This window comes from Danio rerio, chromosome 15 (genome assembly GCF_052040795.2).
Source record: "Danio rerio strain M-AB ecotype USA chromosome 15, GRCz13ab, whole genome shotgun sequence".
Taxonomy (NCBI): domain Eukaryota; kingdom Metazoa; phylum Chordata; class Actinopteri; order Cypriniformes; family Danionidae; genus Danio; species Danio rerio.
Genome location: NC_141035.1, coordinates 26,608,506 through 26,631,353, shown reverse-complemented (window position 1 = coordinate 26,631,353; position 22,848 = coordinate 26,608,506). Strand labels below are relative to the sequence as shown.

At 36.4% G+C, this 22,848-nt stretch overlaps 1 protein-coding gene across 2 annotated transcripts; it reads left to right on the top strand.

The window, feature by feature from the left end:
- The first annotated feature begins 1,597 nt into the window (after positions 1 to 1,597).
- Positions 1,598 to 22,212, top strand: appbp2 (amyloid beta precursor protein binding protein 2). 2 transcript variants are annotated; one of them, NM_212633.1, is given in 13 exon segments: positions 1,652 to 1,965; positions 8,337 to 8,425; positions 10,681 to 10,832; positions 10,925 to 11,048; positions 12,419 to 12,587; positions 12,667 to 12,756; positions 12,836 to 12,903; positions 12,988 to 13,093; positions 13,184 to 13,308; positions 16,145 to 16,230; positions 16,398 to 16,588; positions 18,966 to 19,131; positions 21,170 to 22,212. In NM_212633.1, coding segments are annotated over 13 exon segments (1,761 nt in total). In that variant the 5' UTR covers positions 1,652 to 1,827; the 3' UTR covers positions 21,427 to 22,212.
- The last annotated feature ends 636 nt before the right edge of the window (positions 22,213 to 22,848 follow it).

Sequence of the window (22,848 nt, the reverse complement as noted above, 5' to 3'; positions counted from 1 at the left end):
TTGAAAATAATATTTATGTAACATGTCTGCTGATCCAAAACATGCAATAGTTTAATGACATTTTTTTTTCAACAAAAAAATGTAAGTTTTAAAGTTGCTTTTTATATACTAGTGCTGCCTTTGTTCTATGTACAGGGGTTGGACAATGAAACTGAAATGCCTGGTTTTAGATCACAATAATTAGATAATATTTTGTAGAGCCTCCTTTTTGCAGCCAATTCATTATCAATTTGTCTTGGGAATAATAGATACAAGTCCTGCACAGTGGCCAGAGGGAGTTTGAGCCATTCTTCTTGCAACATAGTGGCCAGGTCACTATGTGATGCTGTTGAAGGAAAATGCTTCCTGACTCACTCCTCCAAAACATCCCAAAGTGGCTCAATAATATTTAGATCTGGTGAGTGCGCAGGCCATGGGAAATGTTCAACTTCATTTTCATGTTCATCAAACTAAAGTGGTTTGGTCATATTAAGATAGCGATTCTTGACATCATTCTTGACATAACTTTTTTAAAGATTTTAAGAATTTCAAGAAATTTACAACACTTTCCCGTGTTTATACACAGATGGCCAAAAATAAGAAACTTATTATCATTTACTCACCCTCAAGTTGTTCCAAACCTGGTATGGGTTTCTGTAGTAGTTATAAATACTTTAAATTTTTTTAAATGTTCTTAAGATTTGTAATTCAATATATTGCAATAGAAAATGTAATCTTATGTTTCTGTAAAATGTATCAATATATCATTTAATGCCAGAGGTTTAATATTAAATGGCCTTAAGTTGAGAAAAAGTTAATTAAATGTTTTAGAGATCTTTTTACTGTGTTTATTTCTGGGTTCTACCATTTTGACTTTTTTAATTTTTCTAGTTTTAAAATATTTTTATTATCAGAAATTTTAGAAGACATTCACCTCTGATTACATTTTTTTAAAGATACAAACATAAAACCTTAATTTTTACAATTAGACATTGAAAAAAAAGAGAGAATAAAAAACAACAGTCATGAAAAATATAATTCCTCCAACCAACCACCCACCAGTGCTATCCAGTAATAAAAGTAGATACTAAAGGCATAGAAAAACATTCATCACAAGTTTGTTGAGAGTAAATAAAAGGTGACCCAATTTTTTCAAATAACCAAATGTCATCTATTAGGGTATACCAGTTTTTTTTCCAGATGTAATGTACCCGTTAACTCTGTCAGTCATAATTTAAGAGTTGGAACTTGTATTTTCTTCCAAAACAAAAGGATACATTTCTTTTGGCAGAGATCAACTCATATGAAACAATCTGTTGTTGAACCCGTGTAAGTATCAAAAATTCTTCAGAAACTCTAAATATAATTAATAGAATCTGGACTTTTTACATTGTCATGCAAAAAAATTAGCAAATCGTAAAAACTATTTTTTAAGTTAGTTTTGACTACATCAGTACCAAAATTCCTAATAAATGTAAACTAACAGTCAGAAAGGTTCTGTCACAAACCTTTAATCACTTCTGAGAGATTTCTTCTGTCCTCCCAGCGGCAGTTGTTTTGAACTGCAATCAAATGCGCGTTCACTGAGTGCAAGCGCTACGTCATTGCCTAAAGTGTCATAGAGTGGGCGGGGCATCTCGATCGGGGATGAGCTTTAAACATGAGAGCATAACCAGGGGGTTGTGTTCTCTATCATAACAGCCCATTTCAACCTCAAAAAGCGCTTCCAGCCGCGGGGGTGTATGAGGAACACCAGAGTAAAGCGTTTTACCTCGATCAGGTAGCGAAGGAGGTGAAAGTAGGAGTGGAAGAGGGGGGCTGTGGTTGGATTTAGTGAAAGAAAACAATATGGCCGCGGTGGAGCTGGAATGGATCCCTGAGACCCTTTACAACACTGCTATTTCAGCCGTGGTCGACAACTACGACCAGTCGCGACGGGACATCCGATCTCTCCCCGAAAATATACAGTTTGATGTGTACTACAAGGTAAGAAGCACGATGATGGAGTTCAGGGCGGAACAGCCGTCAAAATCATCTGACACTTTTTTACTAGCAGTTAGGCTAACAAAAACTGAATCAACCTCTCAGTGGAGCACTGGTTAGGAGAAATTCGAGCTACGAGACCATTTAACCTGGTTAAATCCTGGTTTACGAGTACATTCATATTTCTGTGTGGCAGTTAGACTGTTAAAACCTAAGTGCCCACTGTTTAGTTATCCTAGCTTGTAGCTTATCTACTACTGTATGAGATACAGCTCTCTGGGTCAACACTAGTTAACCATACAGTACCATGACATTTCACTTTTTACCCTTTTAACCTATTTATGATTACTAGGTCAGTGTAATATTATGGGACGTTTAACCAAACCCGTGTTTTGAACGAATTTGGCGAGTGTCATCTGTAAAAACGGTTTGTTACCAACTGCTGTGAATACAATAAATGACCACTGTAACGTTACAGTAAGATAAAAACAGCAATGCAGGCATGGTAACACTATAACAAAGTTCCGTTTGTTTACACAACCCTAAATCTTTTCATCTTAATTAATGGAATTGTAAACATTTGACCCTCTAATACATTCCTTAAATTCAAAATATAAGTAACTAATAATACCTGAATACATTAACTTGTTATTAATACTTCACAGTTGCATTTGTATTTAACATTGTTGCTCATGGTTAGTGTGTATGGATAGATAGCACAGATGATGTATTTTTATCTCCGTATATTAATTTTTGTTAAATCATTTTACCGCTTTGGAATTACAATCGTCTATCTGCATAATGGGTGTTTTTAAGATATGTAAAGTTCCTGTGACTTCCTTATGGTGAAACCCATAGGAGAAACACTTTTCTAGATCTAAGCTCTTAAAATGTACACGAACACACCAAGTATGTGAATACATTTTCCCAGAATGAGAATATGTGAATGACTCATTTTTGACAAATATCAGTTTAAACCTTAATTCGAAAGTTGCAAAATGTTTTAAATATTCAAATATTACACTGTATTTGTGTTTTAGGGTTGTCACAAAACCATTAATTAATCTTACGATACTATACCAGCTGAAGTATCACAATAGCAGGCAATTTTGCGATACTGTAATTCATAACTCAAATTATAAAGAAAATGGTTAGAAATACTATATTTAATGGTTTAATAAGCCTACTTAAGGCCATAATTCATTATTCCCTTAAGGTCGAAAAGTATTCTTTGCACCCCACTTCACTAAAATCTTTTCATTCCTTTTGTTTATTTTGTAGATAACTGACCAACAAAAATACATTAAAACAAAGATACAAATTATACAGAGTGAAATTTGTTACAAAAGATCATTTTTCAATCAAAATTAGGCCATATGAAGTGGTCAAAAATTGTTTCAATGTCTCCTGTTGCTATTTTAGATTTTTCATCTATTCTTTTTATCAGTCTTATCAGGTAACAATCCAAAGTAATTCTAAATTTCACTTTGTGAGTTGTTCTTTTAAAGAGATTGTCGTGGTTGTTGTAGCTATTAAATCGTATTAACAGGAACAGAAATGAGCCGATTCAGATGTGCGTTTGAACTGAAGTGTTAGAAAACCTGCAATAGGCTACCAAAAAAGGCATGAATTATACACAGTTTTGCAACCTTAAAGGGCTCCACACACTATTCAAATAAAATGGTTTACTGTTGGACACAAACTTGAGCATTTTGGTGACTTTTCCCACATGCTACATTATCTATTGTAGATAGACAGTTAATGACAATACTACCGTTTACAAACTCTATTGGCACTTCCAGTAATTTAGGACCAAAGTATATCAATACCAACCATAGTACCGGTAAGCGGTGCAACCCTAGTGTGTTTTATTTCTACTTTGTAAAACCTGTTTGACTTTCCCTCTTATCGTTTTTTTTTCATTTAGGCCTGTCACGATATCTATTTTTTGTTGTGCGATTTATTTCACCAAAATGTATTGCGATAAACAATATTATTGTCATTTTAAGACTGCTCATTATATAATGCTTGAATGACAAGATAATATCATCATATTGCATGTGCACTCTTCCCAAGAGCACATCATATTTTATTCTCAAGAAGATTTAATTTAATTAGTCATTTTAACAGTTTAATAGTTGGAATCAGACTGTGAAAATGCATATCCTAAACAAATACATAATAATAAAAAATGTTTTCAAAAAAATCTGCTACCAGATCTATGTTCAGTTGTCAGACACCTACATGAAAATATACTATAGTAATTTATAGTAAATAACTACTATAATATAGTGTTATAATTTACTACATTTACTTTATAGAGTGTTTTTAACCATACTGTCACCTCCAATAGAGATGTTGCATAATCAGCTAAAGTGTAGCTAGAATTGGTTTTTATGTATGGGTGATATATATTGCATTGCCAAAAATGATTAAGGTCATGTCCATGTGTTGTGCAATAAGTCGATATATTGATTATTGTGACAGGCCTAATTTCATTCACCTTTTTTAGATGCTTCATTCTGACTGGACCGATTCTACTGTTTTGTATACAGTAACCATCAGAGTTTGTTGTCCAGAGATGACAACTCGCTGAGCATTTGCAGTAGTGTTCTGTGTTATGAAACTCCATTTGAGAGAGAGGACTCAAAGTACACTTCACAAATCAAGTTTAACTGGAACCCAAGAAACCTGGAAAGAAAGTCAATTGTTCTTTCTCTAGGTCGTTTAGAGACTTTTGAGCTGTTATTTACTTTTAAGAAAAGTCAGATCAGCTTATATGTTAGTGGACCTCAACCTTAGAAAACCTAAGACTAGAAATTATATAAAATAAAGTTCTTTGTTTTATTGTCTAGCGTTTTTTTTTTTTTTCAAGAGTGAAAAAATGAATTAAATCTAATAAGGCAGTGGATGAATTTCTAATTTTCTGTTTGTTCATTTAAGCTGTAAAATATGATATTTTGAATAAATGATAGGTAAACCTAATAATATCTTTTATCATACCAACAACACTGGAAAAACACTCAAAAGAACTTCTGAAGTCAAGAACTTCTAAAATCACTGACTTAGGATGGTTGTAGTTATTAGTTTGAGATTTGTGCCTGCATGGGTTAAATTTCTGTGAAATTCTACCCATTTAATCATAGTATAGTCGTCAGGCCGTTTTGTATGAAGGTAATTCAGTTGCGTAACTCGAGAGCTTGCAAATGTAAATGTGAGCACTTGTGATAATAATATTTGTATGTGTAGGTTGAAATGTACACTTACAGCTCTGATGTGAACAGCTGAAATCCTCGATTTGCACACACACACAACAATCCACACACTTGTGTTTTAAATTGGAAGTTGCAGATTAATAGTTGTGTATTTGTAAAATGTCATTTACAAATACAAAATGACAGACACACGTGTGCACGGCAAATTTGACTGCATCTTCGCTCTACAACCACAGGTCGGCACTCACAACCTCTCAGTTTTGTCAGTACAACTACAAATCTCCCGCGCTCTGACTTTTGCTACACATCTCCCGCGATCTCTGTAGCAGAACCCATCTGTGCACTTGCAAATGCAGAGGCGTGAGCAGCGCGGGGCGGGGGAGGGGCGGGGCAGGTGTAAAGCTGTTTGATTGGCTGATGCCTGACCAATGAACAATGCCAGCAGCCAACAGGACTGAGGTGCAAAATAATCATTTCCCACGATTATTTTATTATTTAGGGTTTATTTCAACTCTTTTCTGAAGAGATTCTTGTTAAAAATCATTAATTTTGCGGAAATGTACATACCAGTAAAAGAGCAGCAAAGCCAGTTTATTGGCTAGAGCCAGCCAATGAGATGGGGCGTTTCTGTTTGTCAGCACACAGGGCAGCTCACGTTGTTGGAGGCCTCGAGCAATCAGAGGGTAAGTTATGATTTTTAATAATTATCTATATGTTCAATACTGTTAGCTAAGCTAAGGACTGTGCTAGGTGCTTCTCTAGTTTGTTTTTTTTTATATAAGAAACAGTTATGAGTTATATATATATATACTTCAATTTATTAAAGTTGATGCTAGTTAATATTACAGTGTGCTGTTGCATTCATTAACAAAGTTGTAGATACTGCAGTATATACAGTATAATACAGTTTACTATAGTTAGTATGGTTCAAAAACGTAATATTATTTGCTATAAATACTATTACAACTTATTTCATGTGGGTTGAATCGTATCTTTAGAACAATATAACATGATAGAAAGCAACTCCTACATAACTCATAACTGTTTCTTATATAAAAAAAAAACAAACTAGAGAAGCACCTAGCACAGTCCTTAGCTTAGCTAACAGTATTGAACATATAGATAATTATTAAAAATCATAACTTACCCTCTGATTGCTCGAGGCCTCCAACAACGTGAGCTGCCCTGTGTGCTGACAAACAGAAACGCCCCATCTCATTGGCTGGCTCTAGCCAATAAACTGGCTTTGCTGCTCTTTTACTGGTATGTACATTTCCGCAAAATTAATGATTTTTAACAAGAATCTCTTCAGAAAAGAGTTGAAATAAACCCTAAATAATAAAATAATCGTGGGAAATGATTATTTTGCACCTCAGTCCTGTTGGCTGCTGGCATTGTTCATTGGTCAGGCATCAGCCAATCAAACAGCTTTACACCTGCCCCGCCCCTCCCCCGCCCCGCGCTGCTCACGCCTCTGCATTTGCAAGTGCACAGATGGGTTCTGCTCAATGACTGTAAAAAATATGGACGACGCGACAGCCCTTTTTCCCATTGAACGCCTTGAGGGCAAAACGCCTGCTTGACGGGCACAAACTGTCGCAAAAGACTGCTGAAATTGGAGCCAGACATGCGCAGAAGGACTGTCTGATGGAGCCAGAGGAGGAGCCGCGAAAATGAGCAGAGTCGAGCTTCCAATCAAACGCTTTATGTAAAATCAACTACGCCCCCCGAACTTCTCAGCATGCGTTTGCTGTCATATCAACAAAAATGGATGTAATAACGTTAACAAATATGAGGGTTTTATATATTCAATCGCGCCAGCTCCAGGCCGCAGCGCACAACTTACTCGCGGCGTCGCGGGCTGATTCCGGCTCGCATGCGGCAGCGCCTGCTCGCTCGGCCGCCGCATCTGGCTCGATTGACTAGGACTGGATTCGGGCAGTGAGTCCAGGCATCCGGAGTAGGTCCAGCAGAGGTAACATTAGTCAGTCTGAGCTCTAAGAGATAAGTCTCCGGCAGGCGAGAATCTAGCCGGAACTGTGTTTTGCTATCTGGGTGGCTAGGCGTGTATCAGCAAACTAATAAAGCCCGAAAAAAGCCCTGAACTTAGCGAATAAACAGTGTTCCACCAGGATCATGTATGTCAGAAACTATAGTTTACTGCTGAACTCATTTTGTCATGGTAAAATAACACAGAAATCGAATAATAACATTTCAGTCTACTTCACTCTCCTGCCGAAGCTCAGACGCCGCGCTTTGAGAAACTGTCAATCACAGCTGTGTATCACGATGACACGCCCAGCATTAAATTACTGCTAAAAACAAACTGTTTACAAAAATGAAGATCTGCACCTATTTCAGCACAATAACCAGTGCCTTAATCGACCAGAACTATCTTTCGGGACATTTTATTGCAAGTGTAATATTTTTTTTTATTTGGGCTCAAGTCTCCTTCATTAACACGGAGGAGGCGGGCTTTATGACTTGTACTGCAGCCAGCCCCCAGGGGGCGATCTAACGGCCGAAACCTTCACTCAAACGTAGGCTTGCGGCACACTTGGTTCTGCTACAGAGATCGCGGGAGATGTGTAGCAAAAGTCAGAGCGCGGGAGATTTGTAGTTGTACTGACAAAACTGAGAGGTTGTGAGTGCCGACCTGTGGTTGTAGAGCGAAGATGCAGTCAAATTTGCCGTGCACACGTGTGTCTGTCATTTTGTATTTGTAAATGACATTTTACAAATACACAACTATTAATCTGCAACTTCCAATTTAAAACACAAGTGTGTGGATTGTTGTGTGTGTGTGCAAATCGAGGATTTCAGCTGTTCACATCAGAGCTGTAAGTGTACATTTCAACCTACACATACAAATATTATTATCACAAGTGCTCACATTTACATTTGCAAGCTCTCGAGTTACGCAACTGAATTACCTTCATAGTTTTGTTTAGGAAGCCAGATACTTCATATCACAAACAAAATGTAATTGGCACGCATATTGGTCTTGCACAAACTCTTTCTCATTGTACATTCTGTCTTCATAACGGCTACTTTCCTGGATTTCAGGGTCTTGGTATCCTCAAGGGAAGGCTTGAGTTGTCTTTGTTGTGTCACATGTACAATAGGGTCAGCGGTCTCACATTTCTTCATGTGTTCCAGCTTTACCAGCAAGGCCGGCTCTGCCAGCTGGGAGCGGAGTTTTGTGAGCTGGAGGTCTTTGCTAAAGTGCTCAGGGCCTCTGACAAAAGGTAACCGAGTCCACTCTTGTCTGTTTGTCAAAGTAATAAAGTCCCAAAGCCATACCATATTGATGTATTTATGACCGTGCTGTATGACATTGAGTGTGTGCGTGTGTATTTTGAGCTGGTGATTCAAATCTCACATGATGTATGGAACAAGAGGTTATCCGTTTCTTTGTAGAGTAGTACAAATAGTGATAGATTTTGTCGCAATAGTGTAAAAAAGCTCATTTATTGATTCTCAATATCACAGCAATGGTGCAAATGTGCTTATTTATGCACTCTTTTAACTGATAATTCTAGGTAAATTTAAAAAAAGAATAGTACAGAGTTCATACGGTCATGGAAAACCTGGAAAAGTCATGGAATTTTGACATGTCATTTTTTAGGTCTGGAAATGTTTTGGGAAAAACAGAAAAGCCCACAAAGTTATGGAAAAGTCATGGAAACAATATGAATAGACATTAATAAAAGTGAGCGATTGCTCCATATTTGAAATTTCTTATTTTAAATGATCTTCTATTGGTCTCACGCAATCACCTGATGTGATTTTGCAGGTAAGAAATCACCCAGCTTGAACTTGTAAATGCAGTGAAATGCGAAACTTGTTGCACGTGCTTGTGTTCTGGTCCACCACATTCACATGCCTATGAATGGAAGTCTAAATGAATCGATTCTTGCAAATAGAGAGACTCCTATTTAAGCAATCTGGTGAAATGATATTTGTATCGCAATATACAGTTGAAGTCAGAATTATTAGGCCTCCTTTGAATTTTTTTTTTTATATTTTAAATATTTCCCAAATGATGTTTAACAGAGCAAGGAAATTTTCACAGTATGTCTGATAATATTTTTTCTTCTAGAGAAAGTCTTATTTCTTTTATTTCGGCTAGAATAAAAGCAGTTTTTAATTTTCTAAACCATTTTAAGGTCAAATTTATAAGCCGCTTTAAGCTGTATATTTTTTCGATAGTCTACAGAACAAACCTTCATTATACAATGACTTGCCTAATTATCCTAACCTAATTAGTTAACCCATCAACTGTCACCGGTACCCATCAATTCCATAGTAGAAAATAAATTTCTATATTCTCTAGCTACAACAAACTATTTTTTTCCTTGCCAAAAATGTTATAATGTGTCAAAAAAGCAAAACATAGCTGTATAAAATACTCTTTTTATTCAACAAAAATGTTTAAAAAAATATTTCCATGCATCTAAAACTATACACCGTAGTCTGTACTGGCTAATGGTCCCAGATCACCAGTTAACTTTATATAAATAGAGAGGTAATCTCATATTAAAGCAATGTTATTGTAAAGGAAGATAATTAAACCATATTAATAAAAATAACTGTAAGCAAAAGAAAACTTAAAACATTCTGTGTGCGATAATGAAAGGATGATCAGACTTACACGGTTAACTTTAGGCATATTATCTGTTCAAAGAATAGATGAAGTGAAAGCAGCAACCACTGCTGCTTACAAAAAATCTCAAGCTTTTGAAAGCACCAGGACTGTGGGTGGATGAGCAACACTTTTTTCCAGTCTATTTAAAAGAGACCAATCGCACCCGATGTGTTTTTAGACACGGTTGCTTTGCGCAAGGAAACGGGACACTGAAGCTTTTTGAGCACAGATGTGATGCGCGACACCAAAGCCCTCATCAGTGCATCAAAATCGCCTGTGTCTCACTGTGCGCCTGATTGTCCTCTCATTTGCTATTAATTTGCTTTCTTTTGCTCGCCTGAACAGTTATCATTCGTGCTGCTTCTTTTAGGGTAACATTTGCACACGTATCGACGAACAGTCATAAACTAAAATTCTTATCTTTAATGACGAGGCAGCACTGGCAATTTAAAAATTATTAATTTTTATTATTAATTTGGCTGTCTAACCCACCACAGCTGAAATCTGACACATTTAGCAGGTTAACAGGTGTTAATGTCAAGCCCTGGTTATTGTGCAAAGTGTATGGCATGCATAGTATATTATATAGGGCAAACTGATTTGAAAGTATCAGTTTTGATTACAATAAAACCCTCATATTATCCCAGTATTATCACCATTACAGAAATATTTCCCCTAGTAATATTATAGAATATTAATACATTATAGTAGGTGTCATTGCAAAGAGTAAGAGAAACATCCATGTTCCTTCTTTTAAATAAATATAAATAAAATAAACAATATTTTCTTATATATTTTTAAGGCTACAATATTTTTAAGTCTCTTTAATCACTGATTCATATTTGTTTTCTTCAGGCACCTCCTACACCACTGCTTCCAGGCGTTGATGGACCACGGTGTTAAGGTAGCTTCAGTCCTGGCAAACTCCTTCAGCCGCCGATGTTCATACATCGCTGAGTCTGATGCACATGTGAAAGAGAAAGCTATACAGTTTGGCTTTGTTTTAGGTATGCTGCTTTGTGACTCACTCTTGTGCACTTTCAGCTTGTAATGACAAACTCTTGTAATAATATGTTGTTGTTGTTTTTTTCCATCCCAGGTGGCTTTTTATCAGATGCCGGTTGGTATGGAGATGCAGAGAAAGTCTTCCTGTCGTGTCTCCAGCTGTGCACACTACACGATGAGGTTCTTCACTGGTATCGTGCCGTAGAGTGCTGTGTAAGGTGAGCTAATGGTCAGCTTCAGTTTCTTCCAGCTGTAAATGGTCATTTTAATGTTGGGTTAATGTTAATTATAGTGAATTAAAAAGATTGATTAATTGAATTTGTTGTATGGAATTTATCACACTTAGGCCCAATCCCAATTCTACCCCTTAGCCTACACCCCTTGTTTTGCTCGTTTACTTGAAGGGGTAGCATATGTTTTGATACATTCATCCTGGCGTTTGTGTTTTACTGTCATATTTTTTAAATATACCACTAAAATAAAAACTGCTAAATTTCGCTATTTATAATCCATAATAACCTTCTGTATAGTAGTCCCACAACATTCTGTCACTCAATCACACTCGAATACCCTGTCAGAAAAGTCTAGTGACTGGGAATGAGATTTTTACAGTGTCTGGTATAATGTTAATGTTGTTTTTGTGTGTTTGCATAGACCAATATGGCCACGGTGTAAATACACAGTACACTTACAAGCTTATTGCCGCATTATATTGTTATGATAACATGATATATGCCTTCTGTGATTCCCTGAAGATAAATACCAAAAAAAATAACGCAACTGGAATAACTACACCAGTCGCCATCATCAATCTCATATAAAGCAGGAGATCACGATGACATATGATGACGTGTGCATATGTTGTAGTGGTGTCCCATTTTTTAGGGGTAAATTTTGAAGCCCTTCCCCTTTACACTCTGTTTCAAGGGCCAAAGGGAAGGGGTACAAAAATAGAATTGGGGTTGCACATTAACTTTTTGTAATATTCCTTTATATTGCGATACATAATTTAGTGTTGAATCTGAAGATTTTTCTGTTCAATGGAATCTGTTATTTTCAAATTGTTTAGGATGAGGGTAGAAATTGAAAGCAATATTTTTAAACATTTTAATAGGCTTTAATTTATTTTTCTCAGTTGTTTTAAGTGAACTTGTCACCTATTGTTTTCATTGTTTTTGACGTTTGCAAGCAGTAAAATTATTATTTATTAATTTTTTTTATAAATTTTAAATTTATAGATAATTTTTTTATTTTTTATAATTATACGTATACTGTATCACTGAGCACTGTATCATCCTCAGTTATTTTAACCATGACTGTATATCCAATAAAACGATCAAAACAATTTAAAAGCCCAATAACTAATATCATTATTATTATTATTATTATTATTTAGAATTTTACATTTACTGTGTTAATTACATAGTTTTTATGGTCATTAGATCTTGGTTGTAAAAAAGCAGAAGAGTGTGTTACTTTGATATGTATTTATATGATATTGTATTAGTTCAAAATGTTAATCAATATTTTTGTAAAAAATAAACATTTTGACATGCAAGCTAATTTTATGCTGATTCTTATGTGCCAGGTTACTTCATGTGCGTAACGGCAACTGCAAATACCACCTGGGAGAAGAGACTTTTAAACTAGCCCAGTCTTACATGGACAAACTAGCCAAACACGGACATCAGGCTAATAAGGCTGCCTTGTATGGAGAACTGTGTGCCCTGCTTTTTGCCAAAAGCCACTATGATGAGGTGAGTCCCCTTGCAACTGTCCCAGAAGTCTGTTTGGAGAAGGCCTGTTCTACATTAATGTTTTCCTTGTGCATTTCAGGCCTATAGGTGGTGTATAGAAGCTATGAAAGAGATCACAGTCGGCTTACCTGTGAAAGTAGTAGTTGATGTTCTCAGACAAGCCTCAAAGGTCTGTTATTGTTGGATGTTTGAGTTATTCAATGTTTCTAATAATGAATCTAAAAAAGTGTCTACATTGATCTCTGCAGGCTTGTGTTGTTAAGCGGGAGTTCAGGAAAGCTGAACAACTGATTAAACACGCAGTCTTCTTGGCACGGTAAGAAATATCATGTGTAGTGAGAACTATCAACTTGAAATAGTTCAGTTTGACACTTCTGAAATATGTTCACATTTTTTTCAGGGAACATTTTGGGCACAAGCATCCAAAATATTCAGATACACTACTAGATTATGGGTTTTATCTCTTAAACGTGGATAATATCTGTCAATCTGTGACCATTTACCAGGTGAGAAAATAATCGCTTTAAATGTGGGTGTGTAAATAAGCCACTTTCTCATTTGTTTGAAAGACTAAAGGCATTTCATTTGTTATTCAGACTGCATTAGATATTCGGCAGTCAGTGTTTGGAGGAAAGAATATTCATGTTGCGACTGCGCATGAAGACCTGGCGTATTCATCTTACGTCCATCAGTACAGCTCTGGTAAATTCGACACAGCACTGTGAGTATATCATTTCTGTCTAGAGAATTATGAACTAATATTCAGCACATATGCTTGGATGTTTTTTAATGCAATCTCAGAGCAGTTAATAACCTTTTAATTTACTGGCAATTGGTATAACATTTAATACTAAATTACATTTTAGTACATTATGCTCATCCTCCAATGAGAGGCGTGGTTTGGGGTAGGCCTGTCACAATAAGGAATTTTTGTTGTGCGATACACAAGCGATATTATTGTCATTTTGAGATTTTATGCCACTGATTATATAATGATTATATAACAGCATAATAATTCAAATAGCCATAAACACTTATCATGAAAATACTTATAAAGCTTAGGGTTATTTATTTAAATTCTATAATTATGGTGGCTTAAGAAAGCCAACATACTGTTATACTACATAAACTTATTCTTCTTCTCTCGTCCTCTTCATATACTATTTTAAGAACGCATCTCCTTTTAGACCGTTCATAAAACAGCCACCAAACTAACTCCAAACCTCTAAACTAAATCAAGTTACTATATCTTTTCCAACTCATCCGACTTATGGTTTTCCGAAAACTGACCCAGAAAATTCTGAAAACTCCCATTGACTTAACATTGGACCAAACTTTGTGACCTCATAATTTTCTGTCAGACTGTCATACAGACTTAAGGTTGGGCTCATTTAACTCAGACTGCCAATCTGCCAATCACCTATGACTTTTCAACTTACTAGCCACACCCTATTTCCCTAGTAACTAATTACGGCACCCTAGCAACTGTCCCATAGATTATGATAAAAAAACTGCTTTTGGCGTTACATTGGACATACTACAAACATACTAATCCATACTAGAAACATACTAATCTATACAAGAAACATACTAATCTATACTAGAAACATACTAATCTATACTAGAAGCATACCAATCTATACTAGAAGCATACCAATCCATTCTAGAAACATACTAATCCATAATAGAAACATACTAATCCATTCTAGAAACACACTAATCCATTCCAGAAACATACTAATCCGTTCTAGAAACACACTAATCCATTCCAGAAACATACTAATCCATTCCAGAAACAGACTAATCCATTCCAGAAACATACTAATCCATTCCAGAAACACACTAATCCATTCCAGAAACATACTAATCCATTCCAGAAACACACTAATCCATTCTAGAAACACACTAATTCATTCTAGAAACACACTAATCCATTCCAGAAACATACTAATCCATTCCAGAAACACACTAATCCATTCCAGAAACATACTAATCCATTCTAGAAACAGACTAATCCATTCTAGAAACACACTAATTCATTCTAGAAACACACTTATCCATTCCAGAAACATACTAATCCATTCTAGAAGCACACTAATCCATTCTAGAAACACACTAATCCATTCCAGAAACATACTAATCCATTCCAGAAACACACTAATCCATTCTAGAAACAGACTAATCCATTCTAGAAACACACTAATTCATTCTAGAAACACACTAATCCATTCCAGAAACATACTAATCCATTCCAGAAACATACTAATCCATTCTAGAAACAGACTAATCCATTCTAGAAACACACTAATTCATTCTAGAAACACACTTATCCATTCCAGAAACATACTAATCCATTCTAGAAGCACACTAATCCATTCTAGAAACAAACTAATCCATTCCAGAAACATACTAATCCATACTAGAAACATACTAATGACATACTAATAACATACAAATGACATACTAAACATACTAGAAACATGCTAACAATATACCCAATCCATATTAAAAACATACTAATACTAGCAACATGCTAATTCGCATTAGCAACATGTTAAGTCATACTAAATTCATGCTAACAACATGTTTTTAGGTAGCTTTAGCAATGTAGAGTAGAAACATGCTAGCAACATGCTAATTCATTCTAGAACCATGGAAATTTATGTTAGCAACAGCCTTGCAACAACTCCCTGTATAGTATTAAATTTAACCTTTGGTAAATGTTCAATTATAAACTTTGTCACTGGTGAGATAGAATGTAAATGTCATTGTAAAATGGCTTTAACGTTATTTGTGAATTTGTAAATATATTTCGCAATGACAAAAATGATTGTGTTAATCTCCAAGTATTGCATGATAATTCGATATATTGATTATTGTGAGAGGCCTAGTTTAGGGCCATGCCTTCTTTTAAAAATCATACATATTCAAGTGAATGAAATCCTATGAATTTGTGCCAATTAGCCACTTGCTGACAATATCTGAAATAGCTGCATTTCTCATGAGATCGGGCGGGATTTTTCCCAATCAAATGAAAAGTTTGTAGATGATTCATGCACAGATGATCAGGTTATGGTTGTAGGTCAAAGACATTCAAGCATCAAAACAATATAAATCTGTAACCTTTTTAAGGATGTAGGGCTCCCCAATCTCAAAACAATTCACTAGGCAACACTGAAAAATACGTAATGGGTCGAAGTCGAAATAGCACTGCTGTTTTTATGAAAGAACACAAACATTCCTCTTATCAGGATCATCATGAAAACATGAGTAACTTTATTGGTGTCATGAGTCACTTCTTGAAAAGCAAGCTGCCACTTCTGTCGATTCAATTCAGTATAAAACAGTATTTTGGTTGTGGAGATAATCCAGTGTGAACTTTTATACCATTTTATCTGTCCCTTGAGTGTAAAGAAGTCCATAAAACAGATGGCCAGTATTTGCCCTTACCTTTAACACAATTAAGTGGTTCTTCTAGAACTGTTTTTCTGTCTGTTTTCATGGAAGTGTTTGTCAAATGAAATGTACCAGTTTCATACTTTGAATTGTACTTTTAGATTCCACGCAGAACGTGCCATAGATATCATAACTCATATTCTCCCTGAAGAACATCTGCTGCTGGCCTCGTCCAAGAGGGTGAAAGGTGAGGCTAGTGCTTTTAAGAGCTTTCATAACTACTCTCATTCACAGCTGCATTACTGAAGTGGCCCATGTTTAATGTATCTGTTCTTTCAGTTAGTTTCTCTACTTAATTTTTTTTAGAATCACGTTATTTTACGCTAATTTGTATTTCTGATGTTGCATCTGTAGCTCTAATCCTGGAGGAGATTGCCATCGATTGCCATAACAAAGAAACCGAGGAGCGCCTCCTACAGGAAGCCCATGACCTGCACCTTTCCTCCCTTCAGTTGGCCAAAAAAGCCTTTGGAGAATTCAACGTTCAAACAGCAAAACACTATGGCAACCTGGGCCGACTTTATCAATCCATGCGCAAATTCAAGGTTCTTATTCATTCGTAACCTCTTAAAGTGCCCAATATTACAGTAAGGTCCATAAATATTTGGACATAAATGAAACATACAAGTGTGTTTTAACTGCAGACTGTCAGCTTTAATTTGAGGGTATTTACATCCAAATCAGGTGAACGCTGTAGGAATTACAACAATTTGCATATGTGCCTCTCACTTGTTAAGGGTCCAAAAGTAAATGAACAATTGGCTTCCATGTTCCATTGCCAGGTGCGTTTGGAATCTGTTACTGTCAACTCTCAATATGAGGTCCAAAGAGCTGTCACTATCAGTCAAGCAAGCCTTTAATAGGCTGAAAAAACAAAACAAACCCATCAGAGAGCAGAAACAGAAAGCCATCAGAGAACAAAAGCTTTAGGCATGGCCAAAACAACTGTTTGGAATATTCATAAAAAAGTAAAAACGGATAAATGGATGAATTCTTAAATGTTTCAGGCAATATTTTCTGTTCATATTAAGCCAAATGCGTCAGAACTCATTGGACAGTGCTTTACAGTGCAGATGGTGAATGACCCAAAGCATACTGCAAAAGCAACCAAAGAGGTTTTAAAGGGAAAGAAGTGGAATGTTATGCAATGACCAAGTCAATCACCTGATCTGAATCCGATTGAGCTTGTATTTCACTTGATTATGACAAAACTTAAGGGAAAATTACCCAAGAACAAGTAGGAACAGCGGACCGGCCTGGAAGAGCACCACCAGGAATAAAACCCGGTGTCTGGTGATGTCTGTGCGTTCCTGTAATTGACTGCAAAGGATTTGGAACCAACTATTAATAAATGAAAGTTTGATTTATGATTATTATTCTGTCCAATTCTTTTTGGACCCAGAACAAGTGGGAGGCACATATGCAAACTATTGTAATTCCTACTGCATTCACCTGATTTGGATGTAAATTCCCTCAAATTAAAGCTGACAGTCTAAAGTGAAAGCACATCTTGTTCATTTCATTTCAAATCTATTGTGTTGGTGTATAGAGTACAAAATATTAAAAAAGTGTCGATGTCCAAATATTTATGGACCTAACTGTATGTTTTCCAACTGTGTGAGCTAAACGTAACAGACCCTGGTTATAGTGGAACTAACGGGTTAGTTGAGCCAAAACTAAAAAGTTCCTGCTTATTTACTCACTCTAGTAGTTTTGCACTTTTGTGAATTCCTTTGACCACAAAACAAGATATTCTGAAGAATGTTGAGAAAAGTAAAACTATTAAAGTCAATGGCTCGTCCTTTGTGTTCAACAGAAGGAAGAAAGGTTTGGAACAAGTGGAGTAAACAATGGCAGAATTTTTATATTGGGGCGAACTTTCCCTTTGTTTGGTTGATTGGATAGCAAGTAGATAGGATATTTCTATTTACATCTGTTTTGGGGGGCGTTTACTCAAAAACGTTTGGTTTTGTATTTATACATGTTGCCTGTCTGTTTAAACTGCAATGGCGTTTTGTAACTGAAAACAGGTTTCAAAGTTGACGTTTTTGAGTAAACGGTGACGTCATGTGCATGAATAGTACGTGTTTAGTGGAGTGTAGATTAAAGGCAAGCGTAAACAAACACACACCAATAGGGGAGTACATAGTAGTGTTGCTCAAGTGTTTGATAACACTTCATCAGCAAAGGGGGGATTTACTTCACATTACAACCAAAATGGAGATGCATCTTGCACACATGGCAAATTATACATGAACATAAGCATCAAGCCAATGACTGCCACTTCCTTACAGGTGCTGTCAACAGAGCCAAGTACTAGCTTGGCTTATGTGATGAAGTGTTTTTGGCGTTTTTATGCCAAACATTGTCATGTAAATGTGGAACGTTAAGGAAAGCAAACTTTTAAAATATTTGGCTACATAGTTGTCGTGTTAATGTAATTCAGCTGTGTCACCAGAAAAAAAATATATATATTTTATTATATATAAAGGTTAAAAATCTGATTTATGAATCAATTTGTTTGTAGTTTTTAATTGTATATTTATTAATGGCATGTTTTTGCCATGAAAATAGCCATTGTTGCTGACATGGCGTTAAATACACATGTATGATATGTCATATTAATGTAGATTTGATGTGTCTTATTTGTTATTGTCTATTATTGGCCCCTTTTATCTTGTTATCTTCTTCCCAGCAGATCTTCAGTGGTACCATTTATACTATGAATACAATCCTATTAAATGTGTTTTCATCTACCTTTGGATGGGGTTGAATGTGAACTAGCTCAAAACGTTATAGTTGCACCTTGTGTTTTTTCAGGGTCTAATCATATTTTAATGCCAAGTGTAAACGGGGCAAATGAGTGTTTTTAAGCTTGTCATTTGGTTGACTGACCTTTCTGTGGTGTGTTTTGTTATGCAGGAGGCAGAGGAGATGCACATCAAGGCCATACAGATCAAGGAGCAGCTGTTAGGACAGGAGGACTACGAGGTGGCGCTGTCAGTGGGACATTTGGCCTCGCTCTACAACTATGACATGAATCAGTATGATGATGCAGAGCGCCTCTACCTGCGCTCCATCGCTATTGGTGAGGATGCGTAATGCATTTTGGATGAAAATGTATGATTATACAGTATCATGCTAAAGTTTTACATTGTTTTACTGATGGTTTATGGATATATGTGACCTTTTACCAAAAGGGTCTTAGATTTGAGATTTATACAGGATGAATAAATGATCTTTCAATTGATGTATGGTTTGTTAGGATAGCAGTTAGGTTAGAGTTTGAATTACTTTGGTTTAGTTGTTTAAGACAATGCTGGAGAGAGGCTGTTTGTCCTGATCTGAGCTGCATTGCTACACTGTAAATCCCAACAGTCAACTTAATCAAATGAAATGCGTGTAGTTAACTGAAAATTGACAAAGTTAATTCTATTCATTTGAAAAGAGTTTTGAACTTAGTGTTAAAGGTAATGAGTAGGCCCACGCGGAATCTGTGATGGATTTTTAGTCCATCATTAAGTCTATTTATTAACTTGTGTAAATTGATATTTATTCAGTTTTTAAATACATTTTAGGAGTATTATTGGCTAATATGAAAGTGTTCATTTGATTTATTTACAATACAGCTTGTAAAGTAATATTTTCTGCCTTTTAGTAGATATATTGTATGATAGACTTGATTTCTTTACCAAATAAGTGAATCAATTTTGCATTGTAAACATTACGTAAAAGTTTAAAAGCTATTATTTTTTATTCAGCATATTAAGTTTTTAGTTTTGTTACTCACAAAATAATTCTGCATAAATCCGCAGATTTCTTACAAAATTCTCTGCAGAAATAGCAAAAAATGTCCGCGAATTCTGTCTGGCCCTAGTAATGAGTTAATTAAATACCTCATTTCTTAAACTTAAATGGATTAAGTTCACAGTACTCATTAAGACTGGTTTTTGAACTTAAATGGTTTGCTGCAATCCATTTCCTCAAATGGTTTGAGTTACCTTAACTCTTTGAGTTTTAGAGTGTACTAATGTTGTTGGCAATACTGTCTGAATTGATGGAATTGTGAATGTTTCAAAGTACAGATAGGTTTTAATGCATTATGCTAATCCTTCTAGAAAGGACTTCAGTGGTAGTTTTCATTTTCAGCATGATACTGATCAGGTAATTGCAGTGAAATCCTATTTGGAGAAAGAAAACAGCTGATGAAATTCAGGCAGTAATGAACTTGCCTCCACAGGGTCCAAACCTGAATATTGCAGAGGATGTATATGAGTCTGGTATAGTGCTTAAAAACGTTGCACCGTACTGTACATTTATCGGAGGTGGAGCAGTGGGTAGCAATCTCGCCTCACAGCAAGAAGGTCGCAGGTTCAAGCCTCGGCTGGGTCAGTTGGCATTCCTGTGTGGAGTTTGCATGTTCTCCCCATGTTCGCGTGGGTTTTCTCCGGATGCTATTGTCCAAAAATGTGCTATTAGTGAATTGGGTAAGCTAATATTGTCTGTAGTGTATGTGTGTGAATATGAATGTATGGGTGTTTCCCAGTGATGGGTTGCAGTTGGAAGGGCATCCGCTGCGTAAAACATATGCTGGATGGCGGTTCATTCTGCTGTGGCGACCCCAGATTAACAAAGGGACTGAGCCAAAAAGAAAAAGAATGAATGAATGAATGTACATTTATCGGCGCTATCAGTTATTGGGGTTTGTTATCTTTTTGGTTATTTGATTGGATATTAAATATCAAATAACTGAGGACCACAATGCAAACTTTTGGAAATGGAAATTGATATTTTTTGTATTTCAATTTTGACAGTTTTTAAAATATGTATGAGTTATTCCTATTGGCCTGTCAAATAAAAACAAACAAAACAAATATAGAGTCATTATGGTCAAAATAATTGGTCAAATTAATAAAATCAAAGATGTCAAAAAGTAAAGTAAAAAAATGGTTCATGTTTCAACTTCAGAAGTCATTCTAATTAGATTTTTTTTCTGAATGTTTAATTTAAGTTTCAAAAGAACATTTAAAAAAGTACCAAGTGTCTGTTCTGTCATTTTTAATGACTTTACCACATGTTTAAAATAGCAACCCCAGTCATTTGAATCTATCTGTTGTTTCCTTCAGGCAAGAAGCTGTTTGGGGAGGGTTACAGTGGACTGGAGTATGACTACAGAGGCCTGATAAAACTGTACAACTCAGTTGGAAACTATGAGAAGGTATTTGAGTATCACAATATTCTGTCCAACTGGAACCGTTTAAGGGACAGGCAGTTTGCCGTAGCCGATGCGCTGGAGGACGTCAACACAACCCCCCAGTCCACAGAGCAGGTGGTGCAGTCTTTCCTGCTTTCCCAGAGCCACGGAGCCGGACGCTTGGGCTAACACACCCAGCGTTCACTTTAAAAACACATAGATGTGCACAGCCACCCCCATTTCACACATTCACACCCATTTATTCACAAGTAGTCAAGGCAAGGAGGGGAAGTTTGGAGAGCTCTTGAACTGTCAGTTCACAGTTCCCATAGGCCCATTTTCCTTGAAGTGGGAACATAAACATGACCATGCTTAAACACTCACCATGGACAAGAAACCATTCTTCAAAGAACCATTGAATTATAAAAATAAAATAAAATGAAAAAGGAGCGAGGATGGAAATCTTCGAACCACCGCTTTTTTTTATTTTGTATTCGAAGGAGTGTTGCTCCACATACAGGAATACCTATCACTGCATCTGCTATTTGTGAAGAAAAGCACTCGACCGAGTGAAGGAACATCCGTAGATGTCCGTGTCCCCATTAACACAAGGATTAGCGCTTGACTTCATGTAATGCAAAGCTTTGCATTCGAGGATTACCTGCGTGCTCTCTGGGAAATGAGACCAGCCATGTTACATTATGGACCATTATGTTCATTTTTTTTGCTTTTTTTATTATTATTATTAATTCATGTCACGTGTGGAATTCATGGACCAGTGGATTTACGAATGCTCCAGCTACCTTGTTTTAAGTTCTGGTTTTGTATTCCCTTAGTACTGACATAGCTTGTTTTAAACTGCCAATAATTTATATGCAAGGTATGCTACAAGTTGTAGGTGTAACGTTGCAAGCGGATGAGCCAAACGGAGTTCTTTTATTAATAAATACGAGCTAATTGCCATATTATTAAAAAGACGAGGACGAGTTTTCACAAAGCCGGCTTTCTGTCACAGCGCCTTATTCACTCAAGCACACACATGAAATAAGCTGAAGCGGGGATAGCTTCGGGACCAGGTTTCCCAGGTCGCTGTTGTTTTCCTTTCAGAGCTCGGCCGCGGGTGGCATAGATTAACACCCCTGTCCCACTTCCAGCTGACTGGACAGGCTGAAAAAAGGGCTGAGCGCAGCACCTGTCATTGTAAAGAGGCTCCCTTGTAGAGGAACCTGCGCTATAGTGAATCCACGCACAATTGTGCAATATTTGCTGAACGCACCTGTACCACTCCAAATCCAATCAGTCGGACTCATTTCACTGCCGAATATATCCAAACGTGTAACCAAGTTGATTTAATTGGCACACTTTACAGAGAACTCACTTTTGTTTGTTGTCGTTGGCAGAAACAAAGCCTTGCTCCAGGCTAGTCATGTAGAATGTGATGTTAATGTCGTGCAGCTTTTGAGCTCCCGATCACTCCAGCTCGAGCTAAAGTCCCAGCCTTAGTCTTAAAGGACTCTCAGCTGGTGGGATCTACTTTTGTCAGCCTTTCTCAAGTCGCTTGCTTTGAGCGAAACCAGGTTGAGCCTACAACCCAAGAAGGAGATCGCCTAA